At 34.7% G+C, this 19431-nt stretch overlaps 2 protein-coding genes across 2 annotated transcripts; both read right to left on the reverse strand.

Annotated features, from left to right (window-relative positions):
- Positions 1-422: 422 nt before the first annotated feature.
- On the reverse strand, positions 423-5476 carry LOC132293835 (uncharacterized). Its single transcript, XM_059791478.1, has 2 exons — positions 4844-5476; positions 423-807 (listed from the first exon to the last, which is right to left on the reverse strand). The coding sequence occupies exons 1-2, from the start codon at positions 5291-5293 to the stop codon at positions 796-798; spliced, it is 462 nt and encodes a 153-aa protein (XP_059647461.1). The 5' UTR covers positions 5294-5476; the 3' UTR covers positions 423-795.
- A 3673-nt stretch (positions 5477-9149) lies between these two features.
- On the reverse strand, positions 9150-15317 carry LOC132295698 (transcription factor ABORTED MICROSPORES). The gene is made up of 9 exons (XM_059793991.1): positions 15220-15317; positions 14917-15096; positions 14651-14726; positions 14501-14569; positions 13710-14402; positions 13184-13498; positions 12901-13077; positions 12628-12814; positions 9150-9223 (listed from the first exon to the last, which is right to left on the reverse strand). Exons 1-9 carry the CDS (start codon positions 15315-15317, stop codon positions 9150-9152), a joined length of 1869 nt encoding a protein of 622 aa, XP_059649974.1.
- Positions 15318-19431: the final 4114 nt, after the last annotated feature.

A 19431-nucleotide genomic window follows, 5' to 3' on the forward strand; every position in this document is an offset into this window, starting at 1 on the left:
GGACTCTTTCCTCGGTCGTTTTTCCATCTAAAAAACGTCCGTCTAATGGATATCCAGCTTGCTCTTCTGTTGAGGGAACTCTTATCTTCCTTTCCCGGGCCTGTGCTATCCGCAGTAAGTCCCTTAATGTCGAGTTAATCAAAATTATGGTTGAAGAGTTTTTGCTTGCCCGTGAAATGACTCAATTAGCAGGAAAAAAAAAGGATTTCGGTTCAATAAAATCACATATATTGCGGAACTCTTCAACCAATGACAACAAAGGTGGACTTTTGAAATGCATAGCTACATATATATATATATATATATTTATAAGTTTGAAATTCATCGCTACATGCCACCACAACTTAAAGAAACCAAAGGATGCAAACAAACAGTGTAGCTATGAATTTCAAACTCATGATGCAAATGAACGACAATAAAAATGATGAACACATAAATATCATATTCCATAGCTGAGTCTGATGGCTCAAGCAAAAAAGATTATAGTAGTCCGCCGAGCTTCACAACCTCTCACTGTCTCGATGAGAAGATGGAAAGCACCAAAAAGCTCTAGTGAAAAAAAAAAATTAAAAAAACACTTCCATAAAGGGCTGTGAGATTCAAAAAGGATCAAGCTGCGCGGCAATGGGAAGGGACAAGTCATTGTGAGATCATACATAAAACAAGTAGCATTAGGTAAACATCAGATCACATTATTAATCCTTCCATAGTTGAATCATTGGCAAATGGAGCTTCAAGTGATCAAAATCATGATTCCACGCATCTCCATAGCACTCCCGTTGGTCTTAATATCAATTAAACCATACCCTGCCATAACAACAAAACTTTGAACGCTTATTTGATGTGGAACAATCAACAGATGGATCACGATTTCTAAAATTGCTATGATTGTTCATTTTTTAGAAGTTACTCCAGAGTGCAGAAAAAAGAATTCCAGGGTTGAGTAGGATAAGTTCTGGTGTCTTTACCAAGCTATGTATGCGGTAGGCTTATTTGGGGGAAATAGGCCTGCTAGGCTTATAATATTACTGGTACAAGGACAAATGAAGATTGGGAAGAAAATTGAAAGAGCATTGCTCTGATGAGCAAAGCTTAGAATATCTACAAAGCGAAGCCTAGCCTTGATCTTAATCACATTCTTCAGGACTAAGAGAGCAGTAGTCAAATTGAAGGAAACTTCCCAAGAGAAAGAACAAGATTTAAACACAACCAAGTGCTGGTCTTCTGGTTCCACGGGCCTAGAAAGGAGATTTTATTTCCTTAAAGAATAGCATACAAGTAAAAGAAAAATAGGAAAAAAGAAAAGCTATTACTCAGTGAGTGTTGGTCCGACCAACCAAAAGTGCTCGGAAGGGGTGGATTAGGTACGGTCCTAACTTTGATATTGTTTCCACAAAGTGAATTTTTTTTTTTTTTTCACGTTTGACAATAATTTTTTTTTACCTTTCACCAGGTTCAGAATGCTGATTATAACTTATATATGTATGCATATATTCACATACATACAACCATCATTCGGTGTTGGTATTACCTATGGGTGGAAAGAGTGGAGATAGACCTAACATGTGAACAAAGTGGCTCTCACACTCAAACCAGAATTGCCAATCCGAGCTTTACCATTGGACCAAACGACGACCCTAACTTCTGTGTGTTATATGGTAATAGTCCTTAATACTATCTATTAATATCTTACAATCTAAGCTATACATCTAAAAGCACATAAAAATAACAATTGCTGTAGCATGAACAGTTTCCTACAGCAACATACAGACAGTACTGCTGCAGTACAACAAACAGAAATACATTTCTAAGTAATTGCTTCAGTCAGTTTCTGTAATTTGAGCAAAACCCCCCAAATCTTATAATCTTTCTTCTGTATCTTTTCTACTACTCTGATATTCTTTTATGAATCCTTCATCTTCTTCCTCCTTTATGGAGGGTTGTCCGTGTCCAAATCCCCTTCCGCTGGGGTGACTAATCCCTTCGGATACCCTCAATCATTCCAAACCATGGGCATTAGGTAAGTCTAGGAAGAAGGTTTTTGATGCCTCAGGAATTGAACACAGGACCTCTGAGTCACAATCAAAGGCCTTATCCATCCTGTTCTTTCTTTTACAAGTAAGGCACTAAACACAAACCTAATCCAAAAATATTTTCATCACAAGTATATAATATATTTTCTTCCTTTTATTACTAAATGTATGTTGTCGTTGTGTCTGATTTCTTATTTTAATTCTTCTCTAATTTCAGTGTCTTGAGCTGTTAACCTAAACTGACTTGAGGATAGTATCTACAAATATAAAAGCATTATAAGCATATCATATAAGTAATAATATGTTGGATAATAGATAGATAGCTTGAATTACCTTCCAGCACCCTCAATTAACAGAGACCAGACTGCTTAATGACCCTTCTTTTATGCATTTTACATGTTATGCATTGAAAAATGCCATTATTCAATATCCATTAAAGCCATGAGGTTAACATGCTGTATACTATGTCATTCAACAAATTATTAAAAATCTGAGATAAAAACTAAGCTAGAGCTATGTTCCCAACAAAAATATTTCTCCTTATGGTATTAGTCCAAGTTATGACATGAACCCTATTACTCATTCACGACATTATACTACCGGAAGAGTAGGGGAATAAAGGCCTGTCCCTCACACCATTACATCTGTGCAAATAACAAAATTGATAAGAATTATGTTACTCATGTACTTCAGTACAAGGAAAATTATGTTATTCATTTAATTATTTTATATCTAATAGCATGCTACTAATTTGTTTACGAACCAACTGATTTCTTCCTGCATTGGACATGGCACCAAGGATTTAGATTTTTTGTTGTGCATAGTTCTGAGAGTTCTCAAGATAAATCAGTATTGGTGATAAAACTCAGGGTCCAGACAATGGATGATATTTTTTGATACATACATTGTATAAATGCATAAAAGTTGAAATAAAAATAACAAAAATTAAATATAAGATGCATAAGAATGTTTATATAAAAAGACATATGTTCTTGCAAATATAGATGATATTGAGGGTGCTCTACACCTACAGGCATCAATTTTCTGGTCCATCACAAATGTATGGACTGATGATAAAAATCAAAGTTTCTTTTTTTTTTTAAAGATCAAACACCAAACATTACTCAAAAAATCTCAGCCTCATTAATATTTTCTACAGCAAACTAAACAACAGTCATCTCCTCATTTTTTAAAATTTCAATTATTATGAAAAAAATAAAAATAAAATTCTCAATAGGAAGAAGCATTCGTGCACAACATCTCACAATATATAGTTTTTAAAAAATAAAATAAAATACAAGTAGATATGCTAAAATCATTAATAATCTACACGTACAATATGAATAAAATAAGTAAATTACCCTAATTTTGCAATTTGAAACTCTCTAATGTTGCTAGTGCTTTTCACAATTTCAAAAACTTAAAAAACTGTTTACTTATTGACTTTACAGTTTGGTTAAACAGCTCTATTAACCAAAGCATATATATATATATATATATAAACCTTTTGGGACATAACAAAATCAACTGCCAACCAATGTATAGTTTCTAGTTTCTACACTCTGCATATTCAATGGGGTTTTTCTTGGATCAAATTGGACTAGATACATATCTATTAATAGATACAAGTAAACGACAAAAGCCATCCAGGGAGTGCACCCTGTGAAATGCACCATGAAAACAACGAGACGAGTATGTGTGTGAACGAGGACAACAACACCAGTTTAACACTTCTTTCAGAAATTCCTACATCAAGTTAATGGTCAAATTGTCAAAGTTAACACCAAGGGTTGCATTACAACCACATACCTAGATCTCTCTATTCTAACAGTATGGGAGACTCCTCAAATGAAGAAGTCTAACATAACAAGAAACATAACTTCTTCAGACATAAGAAAATCTAGCCCTCTTTTCATTCTTTTGTTTGGGAGGTTTTTAGTGAAGGAAAAAACAAGAACACCATTTATCATATGAGGAAAGAGAAAAGAAGGTTAAGGAATGTAATATCTCCTCCACTTCTTTGGGAGTTTTAGGAGAGAACACAAAGAGAAGGTGACAACCTCCTCCAACCCTCGTAAGGGAGTTTATAAGGAGGGAAATGAACGGAGATGTTTTATTTTGTTAGAGGAAAGTTAAAATAGAAAATCACTTCTAATAACAACTAAATGCAAAACCAGAAATAAGCAAAATAGAAAATCACTTCTAATAACAACTAAATGCAAAACCAGAAATAAGCAACTCATATTTTTTGTTTTTGCTTTACTTTCTCCCACTTTTGGGAGGAAAACAGAAGTAGGGCCGAAGAGTGCTCACCATCCCTCGTTTCTTTTCCCTCCTCAAAAACTATCAAACAAGTAAAGAAGATGCTCTCTCCTTTTCCTTTCTCTGTCCTCACTACTCAATTTCCTTACAACTAAAACACTTAGAAATTTTAAAATTAAGAAAAAATGACAATATTAGTAGGAACCCAAAGGGCCAAAACACATCTGTTTAACCAGCTGTTCTTACTCCTTTTAATTCATTGGTAATCAAATTGAAGGCAACCAAACACTTAATCTTCATGTTTTAGTCAAAATAACGCGATTCAACATACAATTGATACAATAAACAATTGAACATTATCCACTAAAACCCTTATCAAATTAAACAATTTTAAAACATCATATAATTAGAATTTCTGGACATTATAAAGTTCCCATCTCTTATTTTCCTTTGATAATCCATAAGGTTCACAACTTCCACTTCTATCATAAAACACTACAATATAATGCAAAAAAGAGAGGTTAAGACAGTAAAAGGCAATATCATACACTGTTCTTGATAATCTGACGCCTCGCTAAGAACCTCGAAATCGGCGGCGTGAGAGCGATAGTGATCGGAACCCTAACCGGAAACAGAGCCTTATTACAAAGAACAGCCAGAGCGAGAGCCCCACCACTAGAAGCAGCCAACTCAGCCGTCCGATTCCTCTTCTTAGTCGCCGTCGTAGTTTCCTGACCTCGCGGTGCTTCATCGAGAATGTACCCATTGGTCATCTCGGAATTTGTTTGGGGCAGTTGCTGGGTGTTGGGTTCCTCTGCTTTGGTGGTGGAGACACCTCCCATACCGACCTTTTCGAGCATCGATTCGACATCGACATTGTTCTTGATAGCGACATACAGGCCTGCGACAGAGGCTGCTGAGACTGAGAAGTGCACGCCCAATGCGACCTTGCCGTATTTCTTGAATAGCTCCTTGAATCGCCCTCCAGTAAATGCCATTGATAATATATACACAATATATATATATATAGAATGAGAGAGAGTGTGAGAGAGAGCTTCGAAGGTGAGAGGACGATGAGGTTTCAGAGGTTTTGATTTATGGTCTTAGGGTTTTGGATTTTAACTTTTCAGACAAGCAAAATGGACTTGTTGTCCAAGCAGTAATGTCTAGCAAGTCTGCGTCAATTTGTGCGACTTATGGTACAAGTCTTGGGCTTGAACCTAATTTTTCGTGGGCCGTCTTACAATGTCAATGAAGATATGATGTAGGCCCTTTAAGTGGTCTGCTTAATAACGTCCAATCTCGAAATACACCGTCCTGAGCTATTTAATGAGATTAAAAATTAAGTATTTGACTTTTTATTTTTTTATGAAGGAATTTTTTTAAGTAATCACAAATTTGAACATTTAAGTTCAAACTTGAATATTTAGATTGTTTTAAATTCTAATTCTAGAATCACATTTTTTTTTTCTCTATTGGATACTAGTGACTCCCCTCTCCACTAATTGTTTGCATTCAAGGAAAGTGAATTTTAAGATTGTGATGTTTTGTGAGGCATCAGGACAAATAACTTATCCATTTAAATTAACCTTTGGGATTCACAATTCATTTATTTCAAGGTAAACTAGTACTCCTAATTTACACTGAAATAAAAATAATGTTTTTGTTGTATTTTTTCTTCTTGATATTTGTTTGAAGGTTTGAGAAATAATTTATTGATTCTTAAAAAATACAAAATAGCCATTTGTATATATTGTCTTCAATTCTGCTCTCACTTGTATGAACAAGTTGAGCTGGTTAGTTGTCTAAAGTGTAATTTAAATTTTTACAGGAAAGAAAGTGTCTAAAATGTTGTTTTTGAAATAAAAATAAGCTCAACAAACAGAAACGTTACCGTTAAGCAATTACTTGGGTTTGAAAGTATGACACTAATTTATTTTATTTACTCTATTTTTGCTGATTAATTAAACGGGTCCTGTATTGCTATAAGGAACATAATACATATATTACGAAACACAATATAAAGTTAACTTTTGTATAAATGATTTAAGATAATTATTGTATAAGTGATGTAAAGTTGTTGCATTGGCACGAGACTTCTTATGACACATGAGAGATTCCGATTCCCTCTCGAGTCACAAGTCATAGCTCATAACCCTTCTCTTAGAATTCTTGCAGCTGACTGGGATTTCCCATCCTGAGTAACTAATCAAGATTTTCGATCATTCATTAAAGGACGAATTTCACGAAACCCCCAATACTGTCACTTTTTTTATCAAATACCCCCAACCTACTTTAAAAAACCCTCAACATTATGAAAATTGATCACATTACACCATGTCTGTGATAAAAGGACGAAACTACCCTTCTGATATACCAAATCAATTAAAAAAGGTAAAATAGGTATTTTGCCAATAACTAAAATACCCTTGGTGACATTTAAGTCACCAAAGCACAAAACGACTGTGTTTTGTGTGTTGATATGGACAGAGCAATATGTATACAGAGAGAATAGTTTTAGAGAGAGAAAGTAAACGTTGTGTGATGACTTCGTCGGCCAGGGAGGTGAAAGAGAGGAGCTGAGATCGATGGAGAATTGGCAGAGGATGCAAAGTATGTGGGCTTTGGTGGTGTTGACGATGCACAGAGAGCAACGGAAGAGGGTGGTGGTGAGAGCGACGTCAGATGGCTGCGCCGGTGGTGAAGACGTCATAATGTATGTGGTGTAATGATGAAGTTGAGAATACCTACAGAGAGGCGGCAGAGAGCGACGTAAAAGGATTTCCGGTGACGGCAATCAGAGATGACGGGACGGCTCACAGCAGAGAGCGCGGAATAGCGGCGAGCTCGACTGTTGGTAGCGGCTGGTTCGGCCATGGATGACTCGGCTTTGAATGGCTCCTGCTGACTGTGATATGACCGGTGGTGGCGATGGCAGGGAGCTGGGCATGGTGATGGCTGTCGTGACTAGGTCGGATGAAGGTCAATTTCGAAGATGGGTTTCAGTTCCGAAGCTTGGAGTACCACCCCACAGGGTTTAACGTTGCTGATTTTGGTGGTGGGTGCAACGCAATCAGCGACGAGGACTGCTTGCGGCCATCCAGTATGTGGAATTGCCGGTAGTTGGAGATGGGGATGAGTGCCATTAAGAAGAGGCAGAGCCGCCACCTTTCGGCGCGATTTACGTCTAGAGAGAAACCTCCGATCAATTAAAGGCAACCAAAGCGACGCTAAACAAACCAACAATGATTGATCTGACGTCGAGTATGTTGAAAGCAGTGCTGTTTGGTGTAGAAGGTATAGTTGCAGGTTCTTCAGACAAAGGCCTATTGATTGACGAAGGACCTTCTATAGCCGGAGACGACTCAAGAGGCGGTCGTTTTGTGATTTGGTGACTTAAATGTCACCAAGGGTATTTTAGTTATTGGTAAAATACCTATTTTGGCTTTTTTAATTGATTTGGTATATCAGAAGGATAGTTTCGTCCTTTTATCACAGACATGGTGCAATGTGATCAATTTTCATAGTGTTGGGGGGTTTTCTAAAGTAGGTTGAGGGTATTTGATAAAGAAAGTGATAGTATTGGGGGTTTCGTGAAATTTGCCCTTCATTAAATGGGTGAAGTGCAGAAAACACCCCTGAAGTATGCTTACAGTGCATATTGTACCCCTTACGTGCAAAAAAGCCCCTAAACTATGATATTTGTGCAAATAGGTCCTCTTTACCCATTTAAGATAAAATTAGACTAAAATGCCCTTAGTTACATATTTTATAATATATATAAAAAAATAAAATTATGTGAAATGACTAAAAGGGTACCCAAAACCATCTTTTTTTAAAAAAAATTCCCAAACTGTGGTCACTTAAAATCTCCATTGAAGCCGGCGAAAACCAAAATTACGCTAAATAGTTCCGATGGCTATGAGAGGATCGACGAGAAAAGATTCAAGGGTGAGCACGTACTGAATATTCAGCAACGACGAACAACATGACTGAACTGATCCAGTTCTGGCAAGAGTTTTGTTTAAAAGTTCAGCAATCTTAAAAGACTCAACAACTTGATTAACCAACGGAAAGCTCAAGTTTGGCCAAGCTCCGGTGATGACTTCGGCCCACCTCTGCGAAACCCAATTCAGTTTCTTGGGCTTCAGTTTCACGATCAGCATGAAAACTCTGGGGACTTCCCAGATTGCAGTTTGGACACTGTTTTTTGTAGGAACAAGACTCTTCAAACAGACCCAGACTAGCCATGGCTTTGAATAAGTTAAATTCAATGAATACAGAACAAAATCAAATGGCTCTAATTAATCTAGCTTTTAAGTTTTAACACAAACACACACTTCACCCGCTTTGGTGTTTAAAGCTGCAATGAGATGGAGTGCGAATCAAATCGAGGGAAATATTCAACTTTTTATTTCCCTCTCCATCTAAATTAAAATCTTTCTTGAAACACCAAAAAATTAACAAGTTTTTAGGTGCCTTCAATTATATATATATATATATATATATAATTGCAGTCTGCATAATTGTACAGCATATATAGTTTACCATTATGCTGTCTTTTTTTATAATATACCTTTATGCTATCTTGAGCATATTTATAAATTATTTCATTACCAAAACTTCTGATACATTGAGTACGTACCTACCTTCGGCGGCGAATTGCGTGGTCGTTCATCATTCGGCGGGATGTCACGGTCACCGGAGTTTTTTGCAAGCCAGATCGTTCTCATCCTTGTCGACTACATCATTTCCCGCCGCCGTCCCTCCTGTTTCCACCATCTGATCCGCCGCCTTTGTAAATGCAAAAATCCATTTGAAACGATGACGCCGCACTGTTCGGAGATGACACCACTACTGCGGCGGCATTAGGTTCACGTCAAAGCCCCTTACCCCCATGTTTCCCGATGAGCCACCATCTGAACTCCCTATCGCAAACCCACAAAAAATTAATTTAAACCCAGAAATCCACATGTATATGTGTGTGTGTGTGTGTGTAGCAAGTGTGTTTTATATGTGTATTATACTATAAGAAGGCCATGGGGAAGGACAGATGGTGAGAAGGTGTAATACCCCTAGTTTTCAAAAGGATATAAAAGGGATTTAATTATTATTATTATTTTTTATTATATTTTAGTTGCTTACGTGGCTATGTGTTTATATGGCTTCATGTTATATGTTTAAATGAATTAACTATTTAATTATAAGTTTGTGCTTAAGTGTTTTTTTAAATTAATTATTGTATGTAATTATTTGTTAAAAGATGATGTGGTTGTTTAAATGTAATTTTATTTGCTTGATTAAATGTGTGTTTTATTTTATTTTTAGTTTAAAAAGGAGGGATTTGGATAGTAGTAATGGACCAACAGTTAGATCTCATGAACTACTTGAATAAGGTTTGCTTATGGGTATGGATAATTACCCATATATGGTTGGTTGTATATGTACTTGAGTATATATGTTTAAGAGGATATGGTATTATTATTATTAATTATTTATTTTTGATGTTAATAATAGTAATAGTATGTTAGTAGGTTATATATATATATATAATTATAAATTATGTATATATATTTGGTTATCACGTGTAGGACCTTGTATGTATATGTAATAACATTTTAATTTTCTTTTATTTTATGATTAGCCGACTTGGAATTGGGTTGGGATTAGGGTTTGTATAAACCTACATATATGTAAAGTTGTGCCTGCCAAGGGTTTTAGAACCCTATTCACGTAACAGTGGAGGCAGAGATAAAGAACAGAGAGGTTTGAGAGAAAACAAAGAGTGTTTGAGAGAGAAGAAACTAGGGTTTAGGCCTAGGACTTAAGGTCAGATCAATGAGGTAGATTGAGGGCTGTTCGAGGGTTGAAACCAGAGCAGTAGGAGACTTCGACGGAGGCCAATGATCGCTGAAAAAACTAGGAAGTAGAGGTTAAGGTTTCAATCCGAAACCTAGAGGCAAGTTCTATATCTTACTCTTTCCCTTAGACTTGTATTCTGTGCATGCCTAGATAATCTCCAGGACTTAATCGGACATTAAAATGATCTTGTATGCTTGGTAATTCAAAATTTTACTTACATTATGTGTTGCTAATTGAAATTGATTTATTATATCAATCGCTTCATATTATGTGGTTTAAATGTTTTAATGATGCATACTGGGGTTTGGATGAATTTCTGAATAAATTCGGGACATAGATTGAACTCCTAAGAACCTAAATAAAGAGTTACAGAGGTGTTTAACATCGCCGGAGGCGAAGAAGACGAAGAGGTTCAGCATACGGTTCTCTAAGATGGAGAGAGCCGGCTCCAGGAGAGAGAGAGCCGGCTTTCCCTCATGGAGAGTTGGCTCTCTAAGGAGTCCCCAAGGGGAAGAGCTGGCTCCTCAAGAGGGAGAGCCGACTCCCTCTTTAGGGGAAGCGGCTTCATGCTGCAACTACACTAGTATGTGTAGTTCTGATATTTTTTTACTTCAGGGGTTAAAGTGTAATTTTGGACTTTAATTGGGGGGGGGGGGGGGTTAAATGATTTATATAAGCATGTTAAAATCCCAGAAATGTATTCATCTATACTATTATGCTAGATAATAGGATAACATGAAATTTAATTACTGATTTGCATGCTGTCAATGTTTATGGAGGATTTAATTGCTTGTTATTGTTCTAGCAAATTAAATGGATTGTTATAAATTTCTTGTGAATATTTTAATATAATGTACTCAGTTAGATATCTGATTTCCATTATATTATTCTCTGGATTTTAATTGATGAACTATTTATTCTGTTCTGTCAATTATATGGATTTTGTGGATTGTATGCATTGGTATGGGACGGTGGCATATTAGGAACGGATTGTTCAAAATACTAAATCCTACCTATTCTGGAATAAGGGAATGGATTAACTAAAATATTAATTCCTACTTATATTTCATGTTAGGTCAGCTGAATCAGTTGGATGACACACCAGATGGTTGTTTTATGTTTTGTATCAGGATGGATATATATATATATATATATATATATATATATATATATATAAATATGGTACCACGATATAAGCTTGAGTCTTAGGATCGATGGTTAAAGAGCATATATGCAGTGGGATGCATAACTGGCTATGATGGTAGAGGTGTACCCTATTAGGTCTAGGTACTCATGTCCACTTTCGGTGCGTTTTGCATGTTGCCTACTAATCAGGTTGAGACCACCTTGTAGTCCAGTTATGGACTATATAGTAATTGTTGAGTTATCTAGGATATATCTGCGTATCGGGTTTCTGCTCGGATTGTAGTAGAGTAGAATTTGTTTGTGGGCTTAACCCACTATCATTTTTTAGGTATTCGTTAAAAGTAGGGATTGTTCGAGCTGAGCAGGGATTGTCTACATCATTCTTCCGGGTTGTCTACATAGGAGTTCCCTTTGTGATTTCTGTATTTAGTTGTAAACCGTTGATTGTTTAGTTTTGGTTTTCCAGGGGTCCACATATTATGGATTCTCGAGTTGTATTTTAAATTTGAGGATTACTTGTATTAGAGGAATTTATTAATGGAAGTATATCTTGAAGAATTGTTGGATTATCATTTTAGTTTTTTTTCAGCAGTTTATTTATTCTTATTGATCATATTTGTATTCTGTGTTCGATTATTACCGATTTGTTTTGTTATCTTCGGGTATTCGGGTGTGGGCTTGGCCAACCCGCATTTGAAGATCCGGGGATATCACAGAAGGTGTGTGATGAGGAGAGGAGATCCTAAGAGGAGTTGGAAATTCTAGAGAGTGGGGAAGTTTGGTATAGGCTTGTTTGGAAGTGTAAAATGGTAAAATGCGCATTATAGTCTTAATTTATGTCAAATTTTTTATTTGGGGTTATTTTTGCATAATGTGCAAAGAATAAGGGTATTTTTTACATGTATTTTTAAATAGGAGATAAAAGTGTTACGAAAAGTACACTTCAGTGTTTTTTGCACTTCACCATCCATTAAATATAGTTTTTTTTGTTGCTCTCTTAAGCCTTTTGAATCAATGTCCTGTTTGGCCTTTTGGTTGTACATCCATCTCTTTAGTACAATTTTATCTTACCCAAAAAAGGGGAAAAACAGTAGCGCGAAAGCGATCATAAAAACTGAGCATCGATCACTAATAATTCATTGATATATCAAAGGAGAGTAACATTTATGAACTTGGACTAATATAATCTTATTGTAGACCATGTCTATGAAGCTCATACATAATTTCATACTAGGAAAGGGGAAAGAAAAAAAATGACATCTTCATTGCAACTCCAGGAGTGCTTAGTTATGAAAGTGATGTAGGTTGTGGTGGTGGTGAGAACCAATTTGGTGCCCGTGGAGATGGTGGTTGTGGTGGTGGTGGTGGTGATGATGATAATCCATGCCATTGTCATTGCCATTCTCGGATGCTTTCACCATCTCTTCGGGCCATACCCCAGACGGGTTTCGTGTTATCTCGAGCAAGGAGTCCCTAACATGATCTGCTCGAACCATTTCACTATCCCTCTTCTGCAATCACCAAAAGGAAAAAGAAAATATCACTATCTTTTTGCTCTTATGCATAATATTTTGAGGTTTTTGTTCAAGGCTCTTACCTCTACTTTGAAAACATTCGAAACCAGACATCTGAAGCTAGTTACATTCACATTTGTCACTTCCAAGCCAAGAGAATTCAAAGCCTCCATCAATCTCACAAACCCACCAGGCTTGTGCTCACAGAATACCTTGACAAAGAACTCATTTCCATCTAGTTGAGCTACTTCAACTTGTGGCTATAATTGTCACAAAAATTTAATCATTTTAAAAAATATGATTAGAGAATAAAATTGACAAAAAAAATCCATTAAATTTTCTAGTGTACAATATTTTAATTTGTACCTCCATTTGCCGTGCCTTTTCATTAGGGATTTCCAAGTCTTGGTTTTGTTTGGACGAGTCCACGACACCACTGCCAGCAGGTGTCTGTATAAGAAATCCATTGGGAGCCTTTTCATGTTCTGGTTTTGGCCCCAAATGGAATCCATTTTGGTTCACTATCTCTAATCGGCCATTGCTGTGATTACTATTTGTACCATTGTTTTTAGTCCCTTCATCATCTGACTGATCTTCAAGTTCATGTTGGAGATCTTTTACTTGCTTCTGCAATTCCTTTACAAACTCAATTGCATCACCAAGGATAGAAGCCCTGTCCAACTGAAACAAGAGGAGACATCATTATATAAAAACAGTCGGAGCTGTCTGACTATTGATCGAGCTATGTATCATTACTCTTTATATAAGGGTTGATCAACGCAATCAAAAGTAAATACTAATGTTTCTTTATAGCACTTATTTGCTTTGTTGGGTAAAGATAAGACACCAAACATGATACACACACGTTATTATGTAGACTTGGATACTGTACCTTGGAGATTTTGGGGACCAAAGATCGAAGAGCATAGAGCCTGTCATTGAGCTTCTTCCTTCTCTTCCTCTCCGCCATCAGGTTTTTCGATTTAGGCTCTTTTCCAGTCCTCCTCCGATACTTGGCATCATCTTCATCATCATTCAGATCACTGCAATCAGAGATTGACTCTGATCGACCCGTCTCGTGTTTGACTGAATCCTTATCATTCCCTTGCTGCACCTTGTTTGCTAAAGGCTCCATAACATAAGCATTCATGTCTGTGTTGTTCATCATTTGCCTATGCATTTCATCCATCTCCTGAGATCCATCCTCTACCGAAGGCTTAAAATAGTTGCTCATTTCTTCGAATAATAAATCATTCTTGGCTCTATTTTCTGAGGTGTGGTTGAATTGTTGCAAGAAGTTCATGGGAGAATCGCACAGTTGGATCCGGTCAACGGAGATGTCATATGGCAGATTCAGATTCTCCAAGGCTGTTGCGGGCGAAACCGGTGGCTGGAAAGAATTACTGTGATCTTTGTGATCATTTCCGTCTGCTAGAAATGGCTTTGATTGGACCCCATTGATAATTGTATTCATATTCGCAGGGAAGCTAGTGTCCATTTGGCTTGGATTATCAATGACTTGATGCTCAAGTGATATGTTACACTGGGCTGCAATAAAATCTATGAAATGCTGATCTTCTGGTACCTACAAGAAAAATTATAATTGCACATCACTAAACCAAATGAGTTTGAGAAAAAAAGAACAAGTTATGATCAAACAAACTACGAGCAAGAATGTTATACTTGTTTAGCAACAAAAAGCTCAAGTAGTCCTCCTAGCAAGGGAATCAAAACTCTAGTCCCGACGCTTTCCTGCAAAAGATCATAATTTAGTGGCAGCTAATTGTATAAAGTGGTTAGTGTATGCAAGGGAGATTTTTTCTGGGGACTCACTTCTGAAACATTTGAATCTGAATTGTAGAAGTTCAACCATTTGGGTTGGTTTGACATTAAGGTCAGTGCATGAATCCTGTAAATGAACATGTGTATTCATAGTGAGATATATTTGTATATACAGAAATGTTCACTTGCTCTTTCGTGTGCAAAAAAATGTACACACGAGTGAAGTCTTAACCGTCTAGATCTCACTGGATAGCTAAAAAGGCAGTTTATTCGTGGATAAATTCTTTCCATACCAGTAAGCACGAGAGAGTACTTACCCAGAGCCCAGAGAGACAGAAGAAGGCAATTGGGCAAGAAGATCACAAGCTTTGGTTCTGCAATGCTGAAACACGCCATCCCTACAAGGAACAATTGAAGAAACAGGAAAAAGAAGCTCTTCTCCACCATTTTGAGTGTTCTCAGCCCCACTACAGCAACAATCCATCCATTTGAGAAACCTAAACCATAATTGAAGATCGAAAACATAATCGAGAGTTGTAATTAATTAACTAGGATAGGATTGCAAGAGAAGGATATATATATGGACTTAATTTAGTTTTTTTCTTTCTTTCTAAAATAACCTTTGATCTTCACTCAATTTCCAAATAACACAATAATCCCAGCTTTTTGAGCCCACAAGAGGTCTTAGTCTCTCCATCAGATATTGCACGATGTTCATGTTTCCTGCAATACATTAGCTTTGTCCACTTAAGACACAGAGAGAGATGATGATGCATATGCATGTGATTGACAAAAGCCAATGGATTTACAGAGACAGAATATCCTATATTTCCTTCAGCAATTAATAGTACCACTAGAGAGTTTGTCAGCGAATCAAAAGATATTAAAAGCATAAAGTGTTGTCAAAGTTTATATGCTTATGAAATCAAACTCATCCTCTTTATGTTGTACACTCACAAGCACACACAATATTACACATATATACACAAAGTGACAAGTCTAGATCATAAGAGAGTACTAGTCATACCTGACCAAAAACAGTTTCCTCTCTTATTTGCTATGACCCCTCTGATGCAAACTCTTTTGACTGGACAAAGTAGGTAAAACAAAACAAGAATGGAACAAGAAACGAAACTGAAATAGAAAAAGTGAAGCCAAAGATCCATATACAAACTCTACTTATTGATAGCAACTGTTAACTGCGCCATCATTCTTCACCCTATTTTATACACACACACACACATCATCCCAGATATCTCTCTATCTCATAAAAAGATCAAGAAAAATGATAACTTGTTTGTGTGTACGTTTTGGAGCTTTTGATCATCAATGAAGAAGAAACAAATTAAGGATACAACAATTGAGCCAATCTTATCTCACAATGTTTCTTTTTATGTGGTGTGTTTGGCTGTTACTATATTACTGGTAGTTGAACTGCAATGCATGCATGAGAGAGAGAGAGAGAGAGATTTGTTAGGCATAGAAGAAGTAGAGTGGGAAAGAAAAGAAATATTATATGAGTTGTTGTGATGGCAGGAGCATATTGCATGACCTGTGATGGCGTACAGAACTCTAACTACCTCCCTCAGTTTTTCACTGCTTTCAATTATTTATATTTTTTGATGTCATATGAGGTGATCAATTTTCAGTTTGGAATTATATACTCCACTTATAAACCACTCTGCACCATGAAATCAGAAAGGAAAATTTAGGATCATTAGCAAAGAATTTCATACATGAATATTGATCATTTGCAACTAAATTTCGTCATTTAATTACTTCATATATTGAAATTATAAAGTAATGTATTAAAGTTCTATATAATTTGTCTTACTCTATATATATATATATGAATCAACATGCAGAATTTAAAATAAAATTTTATTTATTTTATAGTATTTAAAATTTCAAATATACCGTTCTCAAATGCAGGGACGGAGCCAGGATGTAAGGTAAGGGAAGCAAAAATGAATTTTGGTGGGCAACATTGTATTTTTTTTTTAATAATTTCACCCAGAGAATGTAATATTTTATGGGTATATTACTGAAAATCAACAAATAATAAAGATATATTACTAAAAAAAATAAAAAATTCATAGCTCCATCTATGCTCAAATGGAAAGTGCACGTATTCATTGTACTGGGACCAATATGGAGTGAATCCACCTAGGGATGGCACGGAGGCAAAGTTAGGGCGGGTTTGGCTAAACCCTATTCCACCTTATTATAAAATTTGTTATATTAACTCCACTCCTACTCCGGGACGGGTTTGTAAATTGTATACCATCTCCACTCTTATTCCGGAAGACAAAGTACTAATTCCGCCTCACGTACGTCGTTTAATTGCAGGGTAGGGCGGGTTATGCCACTTTTATTATTTTATTAAAATAAAACTATCTCAATGTATTCAAATAAAACTTATAAATAAGTTGGCCCAACTTTTAAATCACAAAGTAGTGAATATTTAATAAATTAACGGAAACTTTTAGCAAAGTAACAAAGTCTTAAAAATATTAAATATATATTATATATTTATAAAAATTTTAAAGGTACATGTATAATTGGAGCGGGGCAGGTTTATCAATAAATCCGATTTCGCCTCAAACCCGTTTCGGGTTTTTAATTATTTTACCATATTCGTTCCACATTCATTTAGAGTCCTACCAAATCCATCCCATTAGGAGCGGGGCAGAAGAAATTGCCATCCCTAAAAAGAATTTTGATTCTCTCAAAAAAGGAGGAAATTAGTGATATTTGATGAGATTTATAAAGGGTTAAATTTATAAAATCTCCATCCACTTTTAAAATCGTGTATTCAACTCTTAGTAGAATTAAAAAAATAATTTATGAACTAACAAAATATATTACCCCCAAACTCATGATCAAACCATTTAATGAGATGTGAAATATCAAATTTGACCTTATGATTTAATATTAAATTAAAAGTTATAATTATTGTTTTAAATTAAAAAAGCCCCTATATAATATATTATTAAATGTTAGATGGGATGTTATCCCAATATTATTTTTGTAATTTTAAAATAATAATTATAATTTAATATAAATAGCAATGTCAAATTTGATATGTCACAACCCATTTAACGGTCGGTTACGGTTTTGAGGGTAACTTGATAAGTTTTGTTAGTTTAGGATTTTGTTAAATTCTACTGAGTTTTATGTACATTTTGAAAGTATAGAAATGTTTTTTTTTTTAACCCATTTATAAACTGGTTGATTGACAAGTTTGTAATTTCTTTTCTTTCTCTTCATAAAAATAAGATTGCAAATCTAGTTAATATTTATAAAATATTAAAAGAAATAGGATAAATTACACCAACTCTCTTGAAGTTTAATAAACAGCTCCATGTTTAATATTTTGATTTCTCGTAAACTAGTTCGAAGGGTGTTTAAATAGCCAATAATGATTTTATATTATAATAATATATTATATTGTAAATAGCTCTTAATATGAAAATTCATGTAACTCAGAGTGTAATTTGTCCAAATATCAGGAGAAGTCTAAAAAAAAGATAAAATTGTCATTTTATAAAATTTAATCCTCATATTTGTCAAAAACAAAAATACAAAAATGGAGGGAGCTAGGTCAAAGTAATAAAGTACCTTGTATAATTTGTACCAAAAAAATTATTTCCATTATAATAATTCAATTTTAATTTTTTTACAGATACAAAATGAATTTCAATACCCACAAAATTTTCATTTTTGTAAAATTATTTTAGCACGAAATCTCAAATCTATTTGTTTTAAGGAAGAAGAGGGTTTTATCACTTTGGTTTTATTAAAGACACAAGTGAATTTCGGAGTCCCCGTTTTACCCTTGTTATTTTGTTTTGTAATTTGACTCCGTTCCCTTTTATCCCAATTCTTCTCCTCATAGAAAACAAGCTCCGCATTCTTCTCCTACTCTCGGATATCCACCCTCTTTAGACGGCACAGTTGAGGTTGGAGAAGTTAGTAATCAAATATCTATGTTTGGTATTCTCTAATGTCTCAAACTGCATCATGTAAAATGATCCATCATCAGTTTTGTATTTTTATACCTAAAAAAAATATATAAAATATGACAGAATTTTAGAATCAAAAGTTATGAAATGATATAGATTCAACGAATAAAAATGACACTTTTATAAGCCAAGTTCATCAGCCTTTTATACAAAAAATAAATAATGTATTAGTAATTAAAAATTTAATCTATAAGTGAAAATATAGTTATCAATTAATATACTTGTTAATTTTTTAGTATATAAATTGTTGTGTATCAATTTCTAAGTGGCTTATTTTTAATTACTAGCTAGTAATTGATATGCTGAGTAATTTATATAATAATCAATTATCAATAAATATTTATATAAACTTTTGTTAATATACATGTTATTGTTGTTACAAAGTAATTAATATACTTTACTAAGCTTGCTTAGTATTTAATAAATGAACTTATTTAAAATATTAATTAAATCAATGTTTAGGCTTATGTTTACATTTTAGTATTTTTTTTTTTTTAATACATTGGCTTAAGTATGTTGGTGATAGTAATTGAATAAGTTATTTTTTTTAACTAATAAATAATTATTCCCTTTTTAAATGATTTGTTAAAAAAAAATTATGTTTCAGTTTTATCGTAGCTATTCACGTTGTTTGTTTATTTAATGTAACTTTGAAATATATTTTATAATAAAATAAATATTTTATTTTTCATTTAAACAATATCAAAAATAATATAATATTATCTTTATTCGAAATCCAATTTTAAATCTAATTTATTCCAAATATATAAATGGAATTTCATTTTAATTCCTATTCCATTTCCTAAT

Source organism: Cornus florida, unplaced genomic scaffold (assembly GCF_030987335.1).
Source record: "Cornus florida cultivar Cherokee Brave unplaced genomic scaffold, ASM3098733v1 CherokeeBrave_3.0.0_Hap2_Chr02, whole genome shotgun sequence".
Lineage (NCBI taxonomy): Eukaryota > Viridiplantae > Streptophyta > Magnoliopsida > Cornales > Cornaceae > Cornus > Cornus florida.

What these genes read in the sequence shown, in the direction of transcription:
- LOC132293835 (XM_059791478.1), bottom strand. Translation starts at nt 5,293, where the DNA reads ATGGCATTTACTGGAGGGCGATTCAAGGAGCTATTCAAGAAATACGGC.
- LOC132295698 (XM_059793991.1), bottom strand. Translation starts at nt 15,317, where the DNA reads ATGAACATCGTGCAATATCTGATGGAGAGACTAAGACCTCTTGTGGGC. An exon ending in TCTGTCTCTCTGGGCTCTGG is followed by an intron (nt 14,727 to 14,916) that starts GTAAGTACTCTC and finishes GTTCATTTACAG; the next exon opens with GATTCATGCACTGACCTTAA. An exon ending in TGGTCCCCAAAATCTCCAAG is followed by an intron (nt 13,499 to 13,709) that starts GTACAGTATCCA and finishes CTCTTGTTTCAG; the next exon opens with TTGGACAGGGCTTCTATCCT.